The 25,449-nt window shown below is 36.1% G+C and overlaps 1 protein-coding gene across 49 annotated transcripts in view; it reads right to left on the reverse strand.

Moving 5' to 3' along the window:
• The window catches only part of RIMS1 (regulating synaptic membrane exocytosis 1), a 262,195-nt gene that overhangs the window by 98,794 nt on the left and 137,952 nt on the right, over positions 1 to 25,449 (reverse strand). For 31 of the 49 annotated variants that reach the window (XM_039346672.1, XM_039346691.1, XM_039346694.1 and 28 more), the window contains exons 4-7: positions 22,971 to 23,024; positions 18,795 to 19,129; positions 13,750 to 14,624; positions 1,648 to 1,715 (exon numbers count right to left, since the gene is read on the reverse strand). In XM_039346672.1, the coding sequence (XP_039202606.1) occupies positions 1,648 to 1,715; positions 13,750 to 14,624; positions 18,795 to 19,129; positions 22,971 to 23,024 (1,332 nt within the window). Of the gene's footprint in view, positions 1 to 1,647; positions 1,716 to 6,245; positions 6,669 to 13,749; positions 14,625 to 18,794; positions 19,130 to 22,145; positions 22,203 to 22,970; positions 23,025 to 25,449 lie in introns of those variants that run through there. The other 18 variants (XM_039346675.1, XM_039346689.1, XM_039346686.1 and 15 more) reach the window with 9 other exon arrangements.

A 25,449-nucleotide genomic window follows, 5' to 3' on the forward strand; every position in this document is an offset into this window, starting at 1 on the left:
GAAATTTATGGGAGATAACACCATTCCATCCTCAACCAGGTTAAGGAATTTATTTAATGCTTTGTTCATTGAATTTCCACATGGCTCAGAAAGGAATGGATCTAAACTCATTTCAGGATTGTGGAGTGTAAATCTTCTAGAATTCAAGAAAAAAACAACTATACTCAAATTGCTCAGTGCAGTAAGTAACCAGAGAGCACTGTTACATTTAATTTGCAGAATCTCAAAGTTTTGTTTGATTCCCTGAGGCTCAATCTTTGGATAAGCCTACTCACCATCCTTTTTCCTCTGAACTTGTGTTCTCTTATTGCTGTTTGTTTTTTAATTATGAAAATATGGCCTTATAAAGACCCTTTGATTGCCAGTTTGCAGTACATTTTGTAGATTATAATCTGACAACGTAACTCAGAAAGTCTAGACCTCTGCAAATTATCAAGTCTAGACCTCTGCTTAAATATCTGTCCAATTTCGCCAGTTAAATGAAAAGCGAAGATTTTTTTCTCCTTCTGAGTTTGCCTCTAAATCCATATCTGGAGAAGGCAGTGGCAAAAGATACCCATCAGAGGTCAGATTTGCTGTATCACCAGGACTGTTCTAGGAACATAAGAGCAGGCTCAGGTGGAAGTGAAACTTATAAAATTAAACAATGGGATTGTGAAGAAATAAAACTCAATCATATCTATCTATCTATCTATCTATCTATCTATCTATCTATCTATCTATCTATCTATCTATCTATCCATCCATCCATCCATCCATCCATCCATCCATCTATCTATCTATCTATCTATCTATCATGGAAATATTGGATATCAAATAGTGCATAATTTGGACCTGAATTTGGATTGGAGAGACATATATGCTACACATCTTGATGATGTTTATCCCAATAAACAGGTAGTCCTCAACTTACAACAGTTCATTTAGTGACCATTCAAACGGCACTGAAAAAAAGTGACGTATGACCAATTTTCACACTTATGATCGTTGCAGTATTACCACGGTCACTTGATTTACATTTGGATGCTTGACAACTGACTCACATTTATGATAGTTGCAGTGTCCCAGAGTCATGTGATCTCCTCTTGTGACCTTCTGACAAGGAAAGTCAATGGGCAAATCAGACTCACTTAACAACTGTGCTACTAATTAAAGAACTGCAGGGATTCACCTAACAAATGTGGCAAGAAAAGTCATAAAATGGAGCAAAACTCACTTAACAAATGTAGCATAAATTTTGGTCTCAGTTGTGATCATAAGTTGATGACTACCTGTATTTCTTTCTGCTTTTGTACATACGGTATGTTTACTACACAGCAATGGATCTTTTGCTGCAATCAATAGCAGTATCCTATAAACTTCTGCTTACAGTTCTTACTCCAGAGTAAGAGGAGCTGGAATCAATGAAAACTATTTTCTTCACTTCCAGTATTATGAACTTCCTTTGAAGACCTCTACAAACAGAATACATTACTCCATAAATGGAAAACACCGTAAGATCCAATGTTTAAAAATATTTCTCATATGGGTTACATTGAGAACAATGGACATTATAATGGCTATTAAACAATATTATTCTTTAATTTAAACCAACAAAACACGGGAGGGAGTGATGGAGGGAGGGAAGGATGGAGGGAGGTTTCTTACCGAGCTAATAGGGGATGTATCTCTAGTGTGCCATGTGGCAGGATCCAACCAGTAATAATCCAAGTCACCTGGAAGAGTTATGAACAGAAAGAAATATTGTCTCATATTAAGAAAGTTATATGAATGAATGAATTATATCTGCATTCAGAAGTATAATGTAAAATATTTATAAGAAAAGCATTAAGTATAGTGGTCTTTTTACGAACAGAGTAATGTAGAGTGCATGGTATATATACTGTATGCAATTTACAATACATGTAAGCTATTTAAATTTGACAGACTAAATTTTGAAAATCTATATGAAAGCACTAATATTATATATATATATATATATATATATATATATATATATATATATATATATATATATATATATATATATGTACATATATAGTTGGATCTAGGGTAAAGTTAGTTCTACATAATTTCTTTTAAACTCACAGAAAACTAAGACGTGATTAATTATCCCATTGATTTAAACAGAATTTAAATAGAATTAGTTCCCACAGCAAATCTTTTAATTATCTACTCAAAAATACTTCTTACTGGTTCTTCAAGGACTTTTAATTTTAAAATTATACATATAAATCAGCATCTTGAATCTAGATTAGGATTTGAATAATTATTATGAAAAGAAAACACAATCCATTTTTATCCCTTAATAATTCTTCATATGGCTTTCAATTTCCTAATGATAATTGAAGAATATCTAATAACAAAAATGACAATAAGTAATTAGTATTGAGTATGTATTACTAAGTAATGAAAAGACACTAATAAAACTGTGTGACATGGACTGAATTGTTTAATTGAATAGATATTAGAATAAGAATTAGATCAGATGATACATACGGTAGTTGTAAAAAGCAGAAAGAAAAAAATGAATTATGATGAAGACTAGAATATTTTGGATCTGTCAGTGGATTAAGCAATAAAAACAAATAAATGAACTGCTATTGCCAAGTAAGTCCCTTAAGAATAGAAATTCAATACAGAAGATTCTGCTAAATCTAGAAAATCCTTTGTATACACATTTATCTAGGGGTGGTTCCATTTAAATAAGTACAAAAATACTGTTCTTTTAGCTTGAGGGATTTCATGATTATATAAGCTGCTTTGTTCTAATTATATCTTGAAGGTTTTAAATGTTTTGCCATATTATATTTTGCTCAATTGCTGTGGTGTATAGATTTTATAAATAAATTAATAGTTCTGTGTAGGTACTTATAGGTATGCACTATTACTATTAATTAATTGTTGTTCCAGTAGTTAATTAATATAGGCTGTGCTATCTTCACATTACCATGAATGCCAGCAGGGGATGGAATCCATCAAATGGCTCATTTGAGTATATGCTATTGCAGCCGGGGGAGGGGGGCATGTATTGTTTTGTATTTTTATTTTTTCTATACCTGTGTTTTTATTGCTTATAAGCCGCTTAGACTCACTTTGAGCATGTAGCAGCTATATAAATTTTCTAAACAAATAAATACTATATTTTGAACTTATATAATAAAAGCCATTATCCTTTGATTTTATCCCCATCTATATGTTACAATAGTCACAATAATATAAAAGAACTGCAATAGTGACAAATATCTGTAGCTCGGGTGTAGGTTGAGGACGAAAGTTCATTCTCTAAGCTTTTGGGTTGGTCTCTGAATGTTTCGTTACCAGACTAGACAACATCTTCAGCAGAGTTCAAGGGAAGGCAGTGTCAGTGTTTTGTTTATAAGAGCTTCAGGTGTGGAAGTGTGTCAAGTGAGGGTCTGTGGTAGGTCTTGTGATGGGCCAGATGTGAGTCATCAGTGAGTCTTGTGATGGCTCTTGTGATGGTGAGGTTACCTCACGTCAGGGTCAGGGTCAAAAGAATTTTATAGAGCTAAAATACAGAATATATACTTCACCATTTTCCATACATCATTATTATCATTGCTGCTGCTATTACACTTATTTCACTGTCATGTTCTTTATTTAAATATGTAATACGCAGCAAGGTGTAGATAGAATAAGTAAATAGTGATTTAAGAACTAGATTGAATGGACTAAAAAAGGTAACATTTTAAACTGAATAGCATTCCCTGGGCCTAACCATTTGAAGTTACAGCAACACTGAATATATAGTAGCTTATGACTGGTCCTAAAGGTTATGGCCCTTGCAGCATCTCTGCTGCCACAAGATCAAATTCAGGTGCTTGGCAGCCCATCTGCATTTACAACTGCGGTGCGTCCTTCAACTTCCCTCATGTGCTTATATCTTCTCCTATGGTATATCTGCCTTATTGGCCATTCAGCACTCCATTGCCTACCCATGCCATACACCCCACCCCAATGACTGTCACAATCTTTTGTCCCGCTGATGAGGAACATCTGACTGTGGCAGTGGCTGGCCTGTCACAAGATCCTTATGTGACCTCTGCACAGAGTCTTTTTGAAGGCCTTGTGAGGCTTTATGGGGACTTCACAAGGCCTGTGAAGGAGTGAGGCTTTGAGCAGGCCGAGTGAGGCTTTGCCAAGGCTGAATAAGCCTTTGAGGCCTTAGGGCCAGCAATTAGCTAACCAGCACACCTTGTCAGCAGTGGGAGGAAGAAGAGGTCAGATGTCTCCTGGGTTGGTGGGAGGTGACAAAATTAGGCAATATCAATGGAGAATAGGGCAGCCAAAAAGGCAGAAATAGGGGAGGAGATAAGTCTGATGCTATCATAGACATGATCCATTGTAATTTGGAGAAAGAGAAAGGTCATTTCAAAATTACATGTTGGTCATAAATTTACCCTTAACATCCTTCTGCAAATTATGGCAAGCTACAAGAGACTAAAACAGTACATGCAGGGTGGAATCAACCCTTCTTTAAAATTAATCCCAGATAAAAACTGTTTCATCAAATAAAAATGCACACAGAAAACTATAATCCGGGAGCGATGGCAAGAAGAAAAGCCCCTGACTTTGACAAATTAACTTTCCATTTTCCAAATAACTCTTGGGCTCATTTTACTTCCATTCACATCATTTAAAAGCACGGACGTATCAGTCAGGCCCCTTGAACGTTTTAGATGGAGAGGTGTTGCTGACTCTGCAGAATTCTTACCTAGTATCTTTTCCTTTTTGAATATGTAAGAGCAAAAGTTAGCATACAGCAGACATGGGCATACAGCTCTTAGGACGCATCAGTGTTAACATTCCACTAGCTAACTAATATTAACTAACTGGAAGAGGGAGACCTTACCAGTTTATTGTTGGGTCTCCTGAGCACTGCTTCCTGGCAGTTGCATCAAGGGACCATGAGCAACACCATATAGGAAACAACAACAACAGAATGGATCAAACTACACAAAGAACAGTACAGAATACCAGAACGGATAATGCCTTCAGATACACACTGTAGGTTAGGGGTGTCAAACTCAATTTCATTGAGGGCCACATCAGCATTCTGGTTGCCCTACTTCACATATCTGGCTTGGTGAGCTCTGGGGGAGGGGATGCCATGAGCAGCGTGAGAGTCAACATTACCTGGGAATGCTGCCCAGCCCAGTCTTTGTCTGATATGAAAGTCTCCTACTTGCCACGGAAGTGTGTGCTATATGCTTTTTAACTTTTGATTTAAATAGGAAAAAAATCACAAATAACCATCTGAAACTAAATGAAATTTACAGATATTACAGATAACACAGCTAATAATAATCAAATATGTAAATATTAAAATTCAAATCTGTAAAATGTCCCAAAGCACCTGAATTTCTGTCCTTTAGAGACAGACATTTGTCCAAATAAGATGGACATAATTAATACTTTAAAAATAATGTCTAAATAACTGACCAGTGTTATATGATTAATTTCTCAATCCTCATCCTTTTATTTTTCAGATAATTCTTTATCTGAAAAAATTTCTAATTTCATTAACATGCAACAATATGGCAATATTATTTCAATATTTTTACTGTGCTAACCAAAGTGGGTTTGACTAAGATAAGCTACCTACCCCTGTCTTCAACAACTTTAAACTATTACATATGAGGCCAACTAACAAATCATATACAAAATAGAGGCATTAATTCAATTGAACATACTGCATAAAAAGATTTTGCAAAAGCTTACTGCATTAGAATATGCAGACTGCAGACTGATATTTGAATGAAAGCTATGAAATTTACTAACCACAACGATTCAAGAAAAGCTGGGCACATGTCTAAATAGATCTGTTAAAAATAATATCTGAATTATTTTATATCCCTGGCAATCAAAACCTCTGAAATTTCTAATTTCATTAACATGCAAAACCATATATCTACAGAAGCAACATTTGCATTGATCTAGAATTGCATTTATGGGCAGGTTATTTTTATAATTCTGGATACACACATATACACATTTTAAAAGTCAAGCAATATTTTTGAAAACAATATACATATAAAAGAAGTCTAGAATATTCGAAATGAAAGGGACACTCAAGAACAAAATGGCTTAGTGATTCCAAAATTGTAAAAGCCCATCCTTGTACCTCATCACAAAGATCACCCCTTTCCAAAACTCAAAGTTATTGACAATAATATTTTACAGATACCCCACAGTCTTTCAGTCCGAGAGGCCCACATGATTACCTGTCCCTGAATGCAAGGAATGGAGAAGAAACTGAAGGAAACCAGCAAACATAGCAGCATCAGCTCGCAGTGTCTTAATAAGCAGAACCAGCTCTGAGCAGGTTGCTGAATTCTAGCCTCAGTCTGTAGCAAAACCATAATCGCAAGGGTGCGGGAAACACCCAAAACCAAATCAGTACAAAGTGAATCTGTATGAGGAGTCCTTGTTTCCTGTAGTTCTTGTCTCCTGAGCCTGTGCCAAAGGATTCTGCAATGTCAAACATTCTACAAGACTAACATCAATTAGGGCCATCAGAGCACCTGCCGTAAATATAAATCTCTGCAGTGTAGAGTGAGCACTGATTACTGCAATAATCCATACGCTGTCCATGCAGGGCTAAAGAGGCTCTCTGCCTATGGAGCATCTTTAATCATTTTCAGAGACCCCCATTAAGGATCTCACGAAGCAGTATGTTTGCTTCGCTGCAGAAACTGGAAAAGGCTTTCTCTGTTGGAATCTGAACGCAGGCAGTATAATGCAAAAGATCTTACCCCACCTTACCACCACTGAAACCATTTTTTCTATTTAAGTTCAGATGGACTGAAATTAACATAGTCCAAGTATCAAATAAAATTTACAGGCATTCATTCAGTTACCATTATGTTTTCTGAACTGCATCAAGAAGGCCTGCTGTCTCTGTGAAATTCTCTTTGGGACTGTCAGTTCGAAAAAGCTAAGTCTGCAAAAATGGACTGGCCTATAAGCAAGTGAATGACAGATGCCTTCCCAGGTTCTTATTTATTTATTAGATTTTTATCCTTCCTTTATTGCTTTTTTTATAAGTACTTGAAAGTGGTGAACATAACTAATACCCCTTCCTCCTCCTATTTTCCTCACAATAACAACCCTGTGAGGGGGATTGGGCTGAGAGGCAGTGACTGATCCAAAGTCATCTACATAGCTTTCATGCCTAAAGTGGGACAAGAATTGACAGTCTCTTGGTTTCTAGGCCAGCACATTCACCACTAGACCAAACTGGCTCTCTCATCCAAGGCAGGCACAGATAACTCTGGAACAATCCAGCCCAGAGGTGTTTCTTCAAAACTTCACTAAGAGAAGGGGGTCAGTAAGAACTGTAAGGAAGCTTTCAATGGTAGCCCTTGTTGTTTTGTCCAACTGACCTAAGACTCCCTAGATGTGCTGTATTTCATCTTCCAGATCCAACACATCTTTAAGGTGCCAGACTAAAAGCAGATGAGAGGATCTAGGTGTTAGAGAAAAACAGAAGTAGAAATCCGGAACTAACATTAACCCTCTTCTCTGTGCTTTTTTGTATTTTCTAACTTACCCATTTAGTTTTTGCACAGATTTATTTCCTGCTTTCTTCGTCAGTCTCCAACATTGTAATACTTCAATAACTTTCCCAATATTTTTCTCTCTTTTAATTAGTCTACCAGTGCTGAAGTTTCTCAGAAATATTGTCTTGTACCCCTCTAATTTCTTTTCTACTTGCTCGCTCTTTAAAACATACTTTCTGATTTTAGTTCTTCTTTGTCTTCATTCTTGGGTTTTGATTCATTTGATCCACTGAACGGGTCACCCTTCTAATTCTCAACCTATAAATCCTCTATTCATCCATATTTGCAAGATGAGAAACAATGGTTGGAAGCTGATCAAAGAGAGAAGCAACCTAGAATTAAGGAGAAACTTCCTGACAGTGAGGACAATTAACCAGTGGAACAGCTTGCCTTCAGAAATTGTGGGCGCTCCATCACTGGAGATGTATAAAAAGAGGCTAGACAGTCACTTGTCTGAGATGGTATAGGTTCTCCTGCTCAAGCAGGGGCTGGACTAGAAGCCCTCCAAGGTCCCTTCCAGGTCTATTCTATTCTATACTTTCAGGTCTATTCTATTCTATAAATTCAACGTTAGTGAGCAGCTGCCACTATTATTCCATCCTCGTTCCTCTAACTGAAATCTAATCATTGACAAGATTATATCATTGTTACTTCTATCACATTTTTTCCTCAAACATGAAGCCGAAGCTGGTTAACATAACCATGAAAAATAATTGTATCAATGTTATATTAAAGGACAACAATATGAAAACCTGACCGTGAACATGCTATAATGAATCTAAAAGGCACGCTTCCAAGTCAGCATAAACTAAGAGAAAGAAACTAGGCAGAAATAGTTGTTACAATAAATGTTCAAGAAACAAACACTTAACACAGAAGGAATAGAAACCTCTGGATCTGTCTGTGAGTGGAACCTCTCCCTGCTCTCAGAAGGCTATGCTCCTATTGTTGATACTTAAGTATATTTCCAGCACGGATTTCTGCTAAAAATCTGTCTTTGAACTGCTTTTTAACTCTGAAGGGGCATTTTAAAAAGCAGTTTGTTCGCTTTACTGGGCTGTTTCACCTGACAACCATATACACAGAAAGAGGGGAGGGGGGTGAACTGACTGCACCAGGTAAACTTTCATTACACAGCAATGCTTTTCTTCTTTTGACCCCATTTGCCTCTATGGAAAGCAAAAAAACAGATTTGATATAGTATTTAATACTTTTCTAATACTGTCATGAGGAGCAAACCTAATCCTTATCAACATTTTCTAGGCCAAGCTATGATTAAGCTCACATTGGCACAGATTAAAGAAATCCAGACTATATGCATACAATGTTCTCTATGTACCCACTGAATTTTCAACCTGTCAAGGACGTTATTCTCACTAATAAAAGGCACATTTTGTTTTCACTGCAAAAAGAAAAGAAAAAAAGAAAATTTCATCAACAGATTAAGTTTTGGGTTGACTCCCAAAGTAGTTTGCAAACTTCAAGCTACTCTTGAAGTCTTTTGGCTTCAAAATTTGAAATTCTGGCTCCTGTGATCCTATTAATCTTGCTTCTTCCTTGTATAGTTAATCCTCGACTTACAACAATTCACTTAGTGGCTGTCAAAGTTACAAAAACATTGGAAAAAATGACTCATCACCGTTTTTCACACTGAAGACCATGTAGCCTCTCCATAGTCATGTGATCAAAATTCAGATGCTTGGCAACTGACTCATGTTTATCACAGTGTCCCAGAGTTATAGGATCACTTATGTGGCCTTCTCACAAGCAAAGTCAATGGGGAAGCCAGATTCACTTAACAGCTGTGTTAGTAACTTGACAACTTTAATGATTCACTTAACCACTGTGGCAAGAAAGGTCGTAAAATGGGGCAAAATTCATTTAACAACTGAAATGTTGGGCTCAATTGTGGTCGTAAGTCAAGGACTACCTGTAGTAAATTTTAGCTGCAAGGCGGATTGGTAATATTAATTTGGACTGATCGCTGTGTTCCAATGGATACTTCCATCTTAGTTTTAATCAACATGTTATAAGTATAGTGAAATATTGTCAAATAGGCTGTAAAATGAATCTTGTTCACTGATTTTATTTCATCCATGTTTTCTATTTTCTTAATAACCCTCAAAGGAGGAATTTGTAAGAAGTACAATTGGGGTTTGAAAGTGAACAATTAACTTAACTCTTAAAATATCTTTGACATGGGCTTTATATTCCAGATTATATCTTGTTTATTTGAATTACACTAAATATATTGTGAGCAATTATTGCTCAGCAGAGTTTAGGGAACTGGCTTCATTGTCAGCTGACGGTCTAGTGAGAAAAGCTTTGGGTTATTCCAGAAACTGAGAAAGGTAATTCAAGGTAAGGTGTGCAATTGTGCAATTACCTCACTTCAATCAAGAGAATTTTGCCAAGGAAATCTGTAATCTGTAATCTGTTTTCTCACTGCTTCTTCTCTCTTCTTTCTTTAAATATTCATTTAAGAACAGAAATATGGAAAAAAATTTGGAAAGTTGATTGTCTAGAAACACCGTCTTACCTGTTGATTCTTGCCAGCTCATGCTGCCTATGGATACTACTACATACTTATAATGCATTGCTTCACTTCACATGTTATGTTAAATTGGATGTCACTTGGACAGATGTAAGGCCTCACTCTTCCTTTCACATCATCCTAGCCCGCCCAAGCAGATGTGAGATATATGCATCAGGGAGTGGTGATGATGGGCAAGGTAATATTACATTATGTTTGCACTAGCTAAAAGATACAATTAGATCAGGGGTGTCAAACTGCCGGCCCTTGGGCCAGATGCGTCATGCCAAAACTGCGCCCATCCTATTGCCGGCAATGGAAAAAAAGTCACGATACGTCCCGACACGTCATGTGACACTGTGAGTTTGACACCCCTAAATTAGATATATGGTTCTTTGATCACGCATATATATTCTTATATTCTTTATCAATTTTGATCTGAAAAGCGGATCCTGCACCTGTGGGAAAAACATGATGATGATGATGACGACGACGATGAAGAATATTACACCAATTATTGCTATCTTTCATTTTGAGTCCTGCACTAAGCCAGAATTTATAGGAGGAAAAGATTTACAGGCTTTAGGTAACCTAATATTCCTTAAAAATACCTTGCAACACCTATAAAGACTTTCAGCTTTTTTACTTGATCTGTTCCTGTGTAGAAAATGGAAAAATTGGATGGTGCATTACATTCTCGCTTGCCAAACAAAGCAGATTCATGTCAGGTTTGAAGGCGATCTTTTAGCAATTGATCAGGAAATGTTAAACCATAAATGGCATGATAGGAAAATGAATCTTAGTTTATTTATTTTGCAGCCATGGAAGAATAATGGAGAGGAATGGAGCCCCTATGTTCAAGGCTTTGTTTAACATTGCAGAGATCTGTGTGTGTATATTGCTGAAGTATGTTGTCTGTACACTAGACCTAAGGGAGGCAATTATTTTTTTGCCTGCATCAGTTTCTTCAGGTGTTGGGAACATTTTATACTTTCCAATTTCCTTTTGAAAATGTTATTTTCATCAATTCACTAGTTGTGTAATCAATAATGTAAAGGCTCAGATTGGCCTTTCAAACAATATATGCTGCAATCTTATAGCTGAGTCAGAAAACTAGCCAAGAATGGATGGAAGCCCAGATTTCTAAAGCGTTTTTTCTCTTCTAAGAAAAGACATCTAAAACTTGCAACAATTCTTCATTATACACACAAGTGCATGCATGTACACAGGTTGGGATTATTGCCACGGTTATTGCCACGGTTGGGATCAGAATATCCATTGCTAAGTAAGGCAGTGGTTGACCTGATTTTACAACCTTTTTGCCATGGTTGTTAAGCAAATCACTGCAGTTGTTAAGCAACTCACGTGGTCAAAAATCCGGCCTCCTCCATTGACTATGCTTGTTGAAAGTTGACTGGAAAGATCCTCCAGGACACCACGACCATCTTAAATACATGTCAAGTGCCATGAATCCAAATTGTGATCAGGTGTCTGAGGAGATGCTACGTTGGGAGATAAGAGGACTGGTTGCAAGTCACTTTTTCACTGCCATTGAAACTTTGAATGGTCACTAATTGAATTGTTGTAAGTCGAAGACTGCCTGTATATTAAAGACAGCTACCAATATAAGCTTCCTTTATTTCCTATAGGCTCTAGCAGCTGCTGTTGGCATAGATTTTGGAACTGAGTCAGGGGGCCCAGGGGACAAATTTTCTTAGAACTTGATCCCACCTTGTACATTAGTTTATAAATATACACATTGTAAAAAGCCCTTTACGGGCCATTAAAATAATGAACAGCCATTTGTCCAAAATGGTGTAGGGTTTCCTGCCTGAGAAGGAGGTTGGATTCGATGACCTCCAAGGTACCTTCCAACTTTATTATTATTATTATTACTATTATTATTATTATTATTATTATTACAGATCGTTGAATTAAGTGTATGGTTAGAAATATGAAATTTCACATTTGCTTCTCATGGTGGACTATAATGGCCAATCTTACTAGGAGGCAACTGACTGAAATGGTGGTTGTTGGAAAACAACAGTTTGAGAACTTGTTGGAGAAGAGCGAGCATCATTCTGTTTTTTTATACTAAAAGAGAGTAGAGTCCCCCATTCCCCAAATAATGTACCATTAAAAGGAAGGGTCATCTTAGATATATTGAAAATATGGTAACAGGGAAAAGTGGGTTTTTTTCCTTTCTAATCCTTCCTATTTTCTTCCTATTTCTAATCCTTCTTTGTTGATTGTCTTACATTCTACATCATCTTTCTTTTGGAGGAACAATAATTTAGGGTGTTTTTAGGTAAAGCAGGACTGCCTCGTCTTGTTCTTTGACTTAGATGAAGACCTAACCCGATTTTCTCATTTTGCCTGTCCCAACCAGATGCATTACACTTTTGCAGCAGTCTTCCTTAACATGGAAGGCCACCGTATCATCTTGCGATGTGACTGAACATGGCAAGGAGTCTAGGTAATCTTCTAAGTTTAACACGGAAAACCGCCCTGCTTTTCTTTATGCAGAATAAGCCAGCTTTGGGTTTTCCTTTCTTTGTTTATGCGCTTGAGGTAAAAAAACAGTTTACAAATTATCTAAAGAAAGAAGGAAAAATTCTATTGTAACTCAACCAGGTGTGTGTGGGGGGGGATGGAGGAGGGTCTGATATTAATCAATGGAAGGAAAGTCAGTGTGGTGTAGTGATTAAAATGTTTTGTTGCGACTGGTGGTACAGAGAGCTGGTGGAGAATCAAGTTGCTGTAACCATATAGTGAAATGGGAAAAAAAAAGACCATTTGCCACTTAGACATCTAGGGAAAAAAAACATTGCATTTCAATTTTCTCAGCATCCTTAACATTTTTAATACTAACTTTGTATATGGAATAAGTATAAATCGCATCATAGTATGAACTCCGTATTTTCAGAAATAAATTTTATGTCCGTAGCGAATAATTTTAAGGAAAAAAGAAGAGAAGGGCATGTCATCTAAACATACGAACTACATAGAAGACAGGGAAGGAAAGAGGTGAGGAAAGCAAGGAAAAGAAAGGAAGGTATGCAGTCCTTACTGCTTATTTTCACTGGCCATCATTAAGAGGAAGACAGACAGACAGACAGACAGACAACCTTTGTTGTCATTTTTTCCTGTGGGCACAATGGCACACATTAAAAATGAAATTTAGTTGCTTCCTCTCAAAGTGTACACATACATAACACACATTTAAAATATACTATATACAACATATGTATAGACCTACGCCCTTACATATAAGTAGCATATAAATATTATTCAATTTCCTTCTTGAATACATAACGGAAGGAGGAAGCTTTAGAGTTCACAAGGTATTTTGTATAACTATAGTATTTTAATAATATAATTGCCTACCAAGATTTAACCCAATCCATAAGAACTTGCAGTACTTCAGATTTTTAAAAAGTTACCCTCACTATATTAGCATAATACTAGTGTGTGTGTATGCATGTATGTATGTGTATGCATGTATGTGTATACACACACACACATATACATACACACACACACACACACACACACACACACATTACATACACTTACACATTTCAAGCATGTATAGTACTTTTTGTTTTCCTTTTCTAAAAAAGGAAGACTTACCTTTTTCACTGACACTTTCGCTTTCTATTTCTACGTCATCACAGCTGGTATATTCAGGTGTTGATGCTCCTTCTTCCTCAGAGCTGCTGACGGACATCTGCCTTTTTTTCCCACCACGCTTTGATCTATGAGGCTTTGGGGGAGATGGTCGCACTGATTCTGACTGATCAGAACTAAGGGAATCATTCCTTAGCATGGTTTCTATTTTCTCTCGCTTTGCTTTCCGACTGAGAAGAGCTGAGCTAGGATCTAAGCGAGTTTGTGCTTTAAAGGAATCATGGTTTTTGGATTCTAAATGTTCTGTCAGAACCATGCTATGGCGGGGCGTTGATGGAGTATGAGAAATTAATTGTTTAGAAACGGAAACCCTGACATCGCCTGTTCTTTCTATTGGATGTATCCTCTGGGCATCCATCTGGGATTTTATATCCCGAGTTTCTTGCAACTGTGAATGCTTTCCAAGGCTATTCTCAGGTACCTCAGGCTCCTCAACTTCGGTATGAGGCAAGGCAACATCGCTGTGTCTTCTCTCATGCCGCACTTTTGAAACTTTTGCATGCATCCGCATCTGCTGCTCTTCAGGATGGGGCTTCACAGGGTACCTTGCGAGATTTGGATCGCTCCTATATCGGCTATATTCATCTTCTTTCCTCTGTTTTTCTTCATTAACTGTCTTGCCTTCCTCAAAATGGGGAGGGAAGTCAGAGTAGTCTTGAGACCTCCCTTTCTCCAATCTTCTCCCATCACGCCTTTCTTTACTTCCCTTCTCATCTGTTTGTCCTTCACTCTGCTGTAGTGAAGACTTTGGCACACGCCTGCGCTCAGCTTTCACACCTCCTTTTCCATTTTGCTCAAAAGCGGTGGGTATCTTCTTCCTGATATAAATGAGGAAGTAGTACGAGAAATTTATTTATTTAGAAATTTTATATAGCTCCCCATGTTAAATGCCTAACTCTGGGCAGTGAGCAATCCATCCAATATAAATCCCCACCACCAATTGATGAAAATAATCCTTTGTTAGCAAAAAAAATAACAATTCCATTGTAACAAAAACATGTACATGGGGCTCCCCTAATGTTCGGGGGGGGGAGACAACTTAGCGCAGCCAACTCACCAGGGCCAACTTGCTATGAACAACTCACTGCGGCCAACTCACCATGAGACAACTTGCCGTGGGACAGTTCCACACAGGATAACTCAATGCGATAAATGTTATCTACCACTGTGTCTTCGACATAATTTCCATTTTTGTGGAAATGGACAAAAATGAAAATAATGTTGAAGAAAGAGTGGTGGGCAACAGTTATCTCACTGAGTTTTCTCATGTGGAATTGTCCCATGGCGAGCTGTCCCTCAGTAAGCTGGCCACAGCGAGAGTTGGTCACGGTGAGAATTGTCCTAGACCAGGCCAAGAGGGTGGAACCATCTGAATCTCAGGGAGAGGCTGTTCCATCCAGCAGATGCTGCACTTCCTTATCCTGCAAGATGATCCTGCAAGTCAGTTTGTAGGCCTTTAAAACTGATAGCCAATACTGTGAATTGCACTTGAAAGAATACCGCAACCAGGGCAGCCCATGCAACAGTGGTCTTACATAGAAAAATTCTGGAGCACCCAAAATTGCACACTTTACTGCATTCTGCATAAATAAAATAAATAAAAAGTTTAAGTTGTGTAAAATTATCTTAATGCCTGTCTGAAAATTTGGCTAGTCTGCAGCCAACTTATGCTATTTTGATGTATTTTTTCAAGCAAGTAATATCAGCTAGAACAATATCTTCAGTATTACTTCAGTGTGACTGAGTGCAATTATAATTTAGATAGAAACTCCCACTTCATCCTAATCCCACCAAACAACCATTAGATCTTCTAGGAACTCATTCCTTTCTTTGCTGAAAAAAAATTAGATTCCTGGCCAGCTGACCCAATTCTAGGAAATGCATGGGTTCTAAAGAACCAATATGACCAGGCACAATATTCAGTCAGGATTTGGTTTATTACTATTCTTAATGAAATTTTGGGCATTGGTGGACCAGGGTTTTTGACCCAGCAAAGGAAATAAGGAACAAGATTTGTTACCACTTTCATACAGCCATAGTTACATCGCCTCCTACTGATGCAGAATAAAATGCTGGATGCTTTTTTTAAATGACTCCCACGCTATACGTCTGCATAGATGCAAGTTATCAAATTACATTCAGTTCAGTTCAGGATAATTAATTTTCTACCATCCTTAATTAACCTTTTGTAGAAGATAGAGTTGCTAAAATAGTTACATGATACTGTTTTTTAAAATTAATCTTAAAAATCTTTTAATTAGGTGAATATGCTATCTAGAACTCTGTATTTTAATTAAAGTTATTCATACATTGGTAAACTGTCTTATGGATTATTGCAAATCCTTATACTGGAACATTTCTAAAAATACCTGGAAAATGCAATGGTTCAAAATATGATAGTGAACTTGCTAAAGAGATTGTTTCAATATAATCATGTCACATTAATGATTTATGGTCTACTATAGTTCCAAAACTATTCCTAGACCAAATTTTACATACTACTATTAATTTCTAAAAATTAAATATTTTTGAACCATGTTTTCAGAAGGATTCTCTCTCCTCTTTAAAATCTGCCCATGCCTTGAAACAGTCTTTAAAGGCCTATTTCCAAAATCTCTATTTCAGAGTGGCAAAAAAAAAAAAGGCTTATTGTAGAATTCTTTCCTTATAAAGAATTTATCTGTAACTTTTACTTTATTATTTCTGGCACTAGTAGAAGATCTTTTTAAAACAACCCAGATTTTATTGCTTTTAGACTATGGGTATGAGGATATCTGGTTTTATTTGATGACTTTAAGCGTTTTGATATACCTTATGCATTTTTCATCTTTGCTAAATCACATATTATTAATAGCTACATGTAAATATTGTTAATTAAGTCTTAAATAATCAAATGTGCATAACTGGACATACAAGTAGTCCTCAACTTACAGCAGTTCATTTAGTAACTGTTCAAAGTTAGAACAGCACTGATAAAAGGGATTTATGACCCTTTTTCACACTTATGACCGCTGTAGCATCCCTGTGGTCATATGATCAAATTTCAGATCTTGGCTACTAGTTTACAGTGGTTGCAATGTCCTGGCATCCTGTGACCCCCTTTCATGACCTTTGGGCAAGCAAAGTCAATGGGGAAGCCGGATTCACTTAACAACAGTGTTACTAATCTAATACCTGCAGCGATTCCCTTAAGAACTGTGGCAAGCAAGGTCATAAAATAGGACAAAACTCACTTAACAGCTGTCTTGCTTAGCAACAAAAATCTTGGCCTCAATTGTGGTTGTAAGTCAAAGACTATCTGCATTATTATTTTTTAAGGTTTTTATTTTCCATTTATTGATACAAAATACAATTAAATTCCTAACCATTGGTACCGCCTGCCCATTCCCCCCAGGCTGCGTCCACCCTCTCTAATCCTTCCCCACTTCCCTCCTCTTTCTCTCCTCCCCTCCTACTCTCGTCCCCTCCCCTTCTCCTCTAACCATCCTACTTCCTCCCTACTCCTTCCTCCCCTCTCATCCCTCTCACACACATGAACGCAGCATAGGGGAAATTCCCAAGCATTTACCATGACTATATTATCATTACCCACCCACCCACTCACCCACCCACCCACCCTCAACCCTCCCCCTTCGCTTCCCAGAGCAGAGTACAGGGTTATTAATAAGAAAGTTAACAATAATAAAAAAAAAAAGAAAAGAAGAAAGAAAAAAGAAAAAAAAAGAAAAAAACATCATACTTAACCTTTAACTCCCCTTAAATTAAGTCATATAAACAAATCTCTACAACAGTTACTATAAAATTTACTCATAAAGTAAATGAAACTTTATAGTACCATATTTTTTCTGAATATAATCTATCCATCTTCTCCATACAATAATATATTTTTCTTGTGTATGATCCCTCAAATAAGCAGAAATTTTTGCCATTTCTGCAAAGTTAGAAACTTTAAATATCCATTCTTCTAAAGTAGGCAACGAATCCTTCTTCCAATATGAGCCTACTAGTAACCTTGCTGCAGTTAATAAATTCAACATTAAAGTAGTTTCTTTGTCATTTAAATCCACAAAGATACCCAATAGGAATAATTGAGGGGTGAACTTTATCTTCCTTTTAAAAATCTTTTGAATGTTCCACCAAATCATAATCCAAAAAGCCTTTACCTTTTTACAATTCCACCAAACATGAAAATATGTCGCATCCATATTACCACATCTCCAACATTTGGGTTGTAAATTTGGATACATACAAGATAATTTTTTAGGATCTAAATACCATCTGTAAAACATTTTATAAAAATTTTCCCTCAAATTTTGAGCTTGTGTAAATCTAACATTTCTAATCCAAATTGTCTCCCATAAGTCCAATGGGATCGGATCCTGCATTATTAAGTAAAATGAAACAGCCATTTTGAATGCCAGTTTGAGATGCAGGCACGGCTTTCTGGAGCCCTTAGGATGCACTTTGCAGATGTTCTACACAAGCAATCATTATGATCACATTACAATATATTGCTTCAAAAACACACCACTGGGGAAAAGATGTAAAGGAAAGAATGCAATATGGAGAGGAGTAGGAGGACAACATTAGCAATTCAAAACATGGATTTTTCCCAAGTCAAGCAATGTGAACTCTTGTGTTGATCATATGCATGTATATTTTGGAAAAAAAACAGATCATTTTTCTTTTTTATTCCATCTTTTGATTTCTCCTAGGCTTACCTTCTCTGCCCTCACCCTTCTCATTTTGTAGAAGAGACAACTGGAATTCCTCTTTTAGTCCCTGCTGAGTATATCAAGAATAGCCGTTGAAGGCTGCCTCAAAGTTCTCCTCCTCCCCACTGATTCTTCACCACTGATAATCAACTTCTATTCCATGAAAAGGTCAGATAACTTTCTTCATTTATAATAAACCCTCCACACTAACTAATCCTATAGTTATGGTTTTCCCATAATTATTCAGGAACAACCCATTAGCAACAATATTACCTCTCTCTTGGGGGTTCACTTCTAGATCTAGAAGCAGTTTGTTTCTGTTCCAGGCCCATAGTTTGTTGAGACACTTCTGGGGCTTTCCTTCTGTTTGCTTGCACACCAGAGGATATGTCTTGTGAAGTTGTGTCTGCTGTGCTTAGGGGTATTTGAGATCGTGACCGTTCCTGGAGCCTAGCTTTCTTTTCTCTAGGAGATTCAGCACCCGTAACTGTGTCACTCAATGTACCATCATGACTGGATGGTTGTTGTGGACCACTCCCGAAAAACCATGCTCCAGATTTAGTTAGGATCTCTTGTTGTTTCCGGCATAAGTTGCATACCCACATAACCTAGTTACAAAGAAAGATAAACAGTCTAAATATTTGATACTGATTTTTAAGAACAAGTTCATCTACACAGTTACAAAGAGTAGATTTTCCTTTGTGAAATTTGTGTTGGATCTCATTCTCAGTACATGTTTATGCAGTATGCTACATTTGTTTATTATAATCAAATAGAATATATTTAAATATTTGAGCTTTGTCACGCTATACATTCAAATATTCAAAGAACTAGAGAAGTATCATCATTAGACTAGGAATGAGGAGATCCAAATTCAAATCCCACATGCTTATGAAAAAAAATGACTGTGCTAGGCATTGCTGGTTATAGTTCAAGAAAATTGCATGCAGAAGGTGCCTTAGTTCAAACCCTGGCATTTTCAGTTTAAGAGATTCATGCACCACACAATGTGAAAGTCCTTCCTACTACAGATCTTGATCAGAAATTGTCTACTATGATTAAAAAAACCCAAGTTCTGAGGGTGGCATGGAAATAAAAATAAACCTGCAATCACCCTGATTGTGTAGTTGAATCAGTTGAATCAAAGGATTAGGAAAGTTTGGGATGATTAAAATAAGACTGATCTCAGGGTAGCAGGCATTGTTAATGTATGATGTAAAGTCAAGCTGATCTTTGGGTTATGGTTTTCACATTGGAGATGGTCTTTCATCCATTTAGTTACAGTCACATATAAACTAATACAGTAGAGCAGTGGTTCTCAACCTTTTTAATGCCACGACCCCCAACCAGTCGTAAGTCGAGGACTACTCAACCGGTCGTAAGTCAAAGACTACTCAACTGGTGCAGCAATGTTTGCAGAATGGGACTTTGGGTGGGCTCAGCAGGGCAGAGACAGCCTGGACAATTCCTATTGGCTTTTGAAAGCCAATAGAATTAGACTCTATTCAAGAGAGTCTATTCTATTGGCTTTCAAAAGCCAATAGAATAAAAGGGAGTAGCACAGCTAAGGAAAAGGGGAAAAAATGGCGGACTGCGTTGTTTGGCGACCCCCCTGAAATGGTCGTTCGACCCTAAATGGGGTCCCGACCCACAGGTTGAGAACCACTGCAGTAGAGTGAAAAGCTTTTTTCCCCTTTCAATCAAATATCAAAGGTTTGTGTATATTAAAAGTTAATTAATCATTTATACTTCTATCATGCCCAAATGGGATGGGCCTCAAGTCCACTTTCAAACATTTTAAATTTATTCAGATGATAAAGCTTAAATAGAAATTTCATTTTAAAAAAAGAAACCAAAGCTCTGCTTTATCTAGAAAAGATTTAAGAAGATCAATATTTCTTATCACAAGAATAATTATATGGTGCCACCACAATTTGACTGCTCACCAGCATTAACTTCTTGGCTCAGGAAGAGAGCCAAGTTTAAAAAAGCAAACAAAAAAGTTTGTTTGCTTTTTTAAAAAATTCTTCTCCCTCCCCCTCTGCCCTCCCAAATAGAGGATATTATGCCATATTTTAATATCATATGTTAGCAATATGGTTCATGAATGTATCTATGAAGTCATATTTATAGCTATCTACACTCTTATATTCAATTACTTATGAGTAAATTAAATGGAAAATTGATAGTTTAGTAAAATGGAATAAATGAAAATAAATGAACACAATATAGTTTCTAAAAAGAAAAACTACAGACATATTTATGACATGTAAATATCATGAGAAATTATTTCAAAAATAAGCATTCATTGTTAAAAACAGTCACTTGTTCATTAATGCATTTTTATAATCCAACTACACTAAAGCAAATATTAATACTGTAAATGCTTTTAAATGGAAAAATATTGAACTATTCCTGTTATTTACTAATGAGAAATCAGCTGATAATGTGAAAAGTTAATAACTTTTCCCATTAAATATTCTGAGTAACATACTCAATATAATTTGGTAGTAATGCAAATGAAAATTCTGCAACAGTCATTACAAGAATACTTGCTTTGTCAAGAAATGCAAAAACTTTCATACATCCCCTGACAATAAGTTTGAATAGAGCCAAATAAATAAAACCAAATAAGTCTTGAACAACACATAATGCCTTAAAAGTTTTCAAACTAATCAGAAATGTAGTATAATTTTATTACATTATTTTGAATTGATTATAATTAAACAAGATCTTATTATATGATACCTATTAAATATTTATAATGTATGAAATGAAACGTCAAATGTGTTTTTGTGTTGTCAAAAAAAAATATTCTCAAACAAGAACAGACTAACCAAACAAAACGTTGTATGTGAGTTTTTTTTTAAAAGGATTATCATAAAAATGCACAAAAGAGAGAAAAATTTACTTAAAAACAAACTCCAGTAAAATAATAGTGGCTAAATCAATAAAAAGTAGGAAGCAACTGAACGTTTCTTAAGTTTTATGAAATGGAGAACTAAAAGTAACTTAACATTATTATATTATACAAGGTGAACAATCAAATTGAAATATATTAATAATTAATCACTAGAAAAGTTAAATGTGTGAACTGTATTTGAATTGCACATATAATAATCTCATGACCCAGGGAATCAGAGTGTCACCCAATTCTGTTAAATGCCCAAAACCTAGATTGAATGCTCGCGTGCAAGATACTATGGTTTATTTCTAATCCAAATTAGCAAATTAAAATGGATTATCTCTTGTGCAGCTACTTGTGGGAGCTATACACTGTATTAGATTAAAAATAGATAAAATCTAAACCTTATATATATTATTATGAAAAACTCTAATTTTAACATATGTTTCAATATAACATTGACAGTTATTTCTCTTTATGTAATATTTTGGAAACAAGCACAACTTTAAAACAATTATTTCTAAACAAATTTCAATGTGAATAACTATCTACAAAGTAACTAAACCAGTCATTACTCAAATATACATTTAACAACAGAGACACAATAAAAAAACCCCACAAACTAGAAATGCAAATGCCATGCTTACAGCTATTAACCTGAGCATTTACACACACATACCATCTATTTTAAATGAAAAATAAATCTACTTTATACTCACATATTACCAACTCTGCTTAAGAATGTCATCAGAACTTAGTTACTGAGTCACTATATGCTCAGTTGAACTATATTCTGCCCAGATGGGTAGGGTGGATAGAGACAAAAAAAAAAAAAAAAAGAATGCAAAATAAATCCTTGAAGTGATATAATGATTTTGGTAAGAAAGCTGCTTACTGGAAAATATTTAGTAGGGCAGTCTATGGTGCAAGCAATCTAAGCAGCATGCAGGAATTATATCCTGACTGAAAATACCGGGCCATAATCCAAACTAATCTAAATTAAAGCAGGCCTGCGTAATAATTTATTTTAACAATCCACAGATGTTAAACCACCAACAAAAATACTGATGGACGATTATAATCTTTTCATGTAGCTTCTGAATACAACTCAACAGAATCTGGAAGAAAGATTCTGCTATTTATTTTACTATTATTATTCATCCCAATCACTCAATAGATGGATAGAAATATGTGTGCAATTCACTCTTTTTTCTACGATGTGCCTGATGCAGCATTCAGCCATAAATTCTTTCATTTCATAACTGTGCAGATCAGAAGCATTGCAGCCAGTATATAGAACTGCATTGCTAGCATGATAAAATATATCAGTCAGTGTACAACCGAACAAGAATTGTTCATGTTCAAACTAAATTCAAGCATAGAGGAGGATCTCATTGTGCCAGCATCAAGAATTCTCACACAAGCCCATTCTTAAAAGTATATTATAGGGTGGGAAAAAACATGCTTCTGAAGACTATAAGCTTGAGCTCAGGTGAGCAGCCCGTGGTGCTTTAGTCACATCTACATACAAGTGGCACACTTACTGTCTCTGGCCCTTCCAACAGTGGTCCATGGCTAGCGGATACATTATTCCTGTCCTAATACAATATGAAGACACAACTTGAAAATGATTGCAGAGTTATGACAAAAGCATACGACATAAATAAAAGAGCATATGCAGTTTTATGTTCAAATGCTCTCTATACAAATTGGAATTAAATAAAATGTAACATTTAATTACCTATAGTCTACAGTATAGCATTGATGGGAATCTTGTGAGATGGGAATCTTGTTAGACTGGATACTACTGATCCAATTCTTACTCCCTGTTATTTTTTGTTTCAATGTAGTTGCAAGTTAGATCCATTTAATAAAAGATTTCCACGAGGTCTTAGATGTAGAAGAGATTGGGTACTCATATCTTCCCCTCATCTTTCACTGCCTTGTTTGGATAACACAAAATTTGGAAGCATGCTCAGAGGCTTCTTCCAGCTATGAAAGAACAAAATATATCCCCATCTAGCTTGTCCGTGCTTGAATGTGGTTTATTACACTACGTTCAAACAAGGCAGCAATTTCAAAACAAATATTATCCAGTTGGAAGTTCTGCTAAAGCTCTAAGAATCAAAGCTATTATTTATGGAATTATAAGTAGTCCTTGATTTACTACCATAATTGAACCTGGAATTATGGTCATAAGTCAAGACATCACATATTCAGATTCAAAATTATAACTGCATTTTAATTGTTAAGCAAATCTATTTGTTTAATTGTTAACAACTGTTAACAATTGTTAATTGTTATTTGTTAAGCAAATCTATTTTCCCCAAACAGCATTTTTTGCCAGAAAGTGGAAGTAAACACATTAAAAACCCACAAAAAACCTTGCAAATTGTGGTCACATGACAGCAGGACAGTGCAAACAGCCATAAAGGCTCGTCATTTTTTAAGTACCCAAAATGTGATCACATGACCAAATGTGTATGGCCATTGTGACTCCAAAACTGAGTCATAAATAGTGCTGGGGAGGTTGGGTGTAACTTTGAATGGCTGTTAGGCAGCTGAAGAACTACCTGTACCTTGGATATACGCCATTGATTCCAACAAATGTTATGCAGAATATGTCTTCCACACTGCTTTTAGCTTATTACCTTACTATATTAGCCAAAATTAGTAAAGTGCTATTAAATTTAATGTCATCAAACTAAATAATGGCAAAAATGTGCAGAATTTCTGAATGGGTTGTATTTCTTTTCGTGGCCATTTCCACTATTTACATAAGTGATGGCAAAACACACCATATTGTAAAGTATATAAAGCAGTTTTTGTTATAGTGCAAGGATTCAATGCCAATATTTATTGACTGTATTCTTCAAGGTGATGGAAAATGTCCTAAAAATAAAATGTAATAGGAAACACATATCTATATTAAGTAAATTTGATCTCCTCCAATGATTCTGAAATACTATCATTCAAAATGCAGTTACTTATCAAAAACAAGTTAACAAAATCTACAGTAGTAAATCTTTCCAGACATCTTATCATTGATCCAAATAGCCTCTTGCGATACATAGCGCCTGCACATCTTCTCTTCCCGTCTCCCCCTTCCATCCCATTTCTTATAAACCTCTTTTCTTTTTTCTTTGGAATGTTGTCAACCATTAACCACTCATACTCAGGAAAAGTAATTTCACATTGGGACAAGTGAAATGAAAAGAAAGATGACTAGGGGCAGATGTTTGTTAGGAAAGGGAAAGCCTGAGGATGGAAATGACACCCTCTACTGTCCTTTGAAAGGAGACAGAGCTGAAGAAAATATTAAGGCAGAGGAAAGCCATGTGGTGATTATAGGGTGGTAGAAAGTCCTAAGAAAGATCTCTTATCTGCAACTTGTGTTGTGAATGTATGTGCAAACTCAAGCTAATTTGATAGGGAGCATCCACAGCATGCTCCCAAATTTCCAGATCTATCCGTTGTCTAGAAATAGGTTTGGGTATCCCTGCTACAAAAAGCCTGAATCCTATTTTGTATGCCTACCTACTTCTCCAAGAAGCATGAGTGCCATTTTATCATGCTAGGCTTTCTTCCTTAAGGAATATCCTCCCTCCCATAATTAATACTGTTTTCCATTTCTTCACCTGGAAACACAGTTTGGCGCCCATGAGTATCCTTATATAAGTTTATGTTTTATGACAATGTTAATCAACTTTTTGCTTATTTATATTGAACTGCAGTTATTGCCCATTCTTATCACCTGGAATTGTCTTTTAAGAGGATTCATTATCTCATGTACTTTGAATTATTCTGCATAATTTTATGTAATCAGCATACACATCAATAGTACTTAGACTTATATACTATCCTACAGCACTCTATGGGCAGTTTACAATGTCATTATACTGACCCCTAACAAACTGGGTCTTCATTTTACCAGCCACTGGAAGGATGGAAGGCTGAGTCAAGCTTGATAAAATTGATAATCCCTTTCATTTTCTGTGAAAATATTTAAAAACAGAACAATGG

This window comes from Crotalus tigris, unplaced genomic scaffold (assembly GCF_016545835.1).
Source record: "Crotalus tigris isolate CLP2741 ecotype Arizona unplaced genomic scaffold, ASM1654583v1 scf7180000018016.4438896, whole genome shotgun sequence".
Classification (NCBI taxonomy): Eukaryota; Metazoa; Chordata; class Lepidosauria; order Squamata; family Viperidae; genus Crotalus; species Crotalus tigris.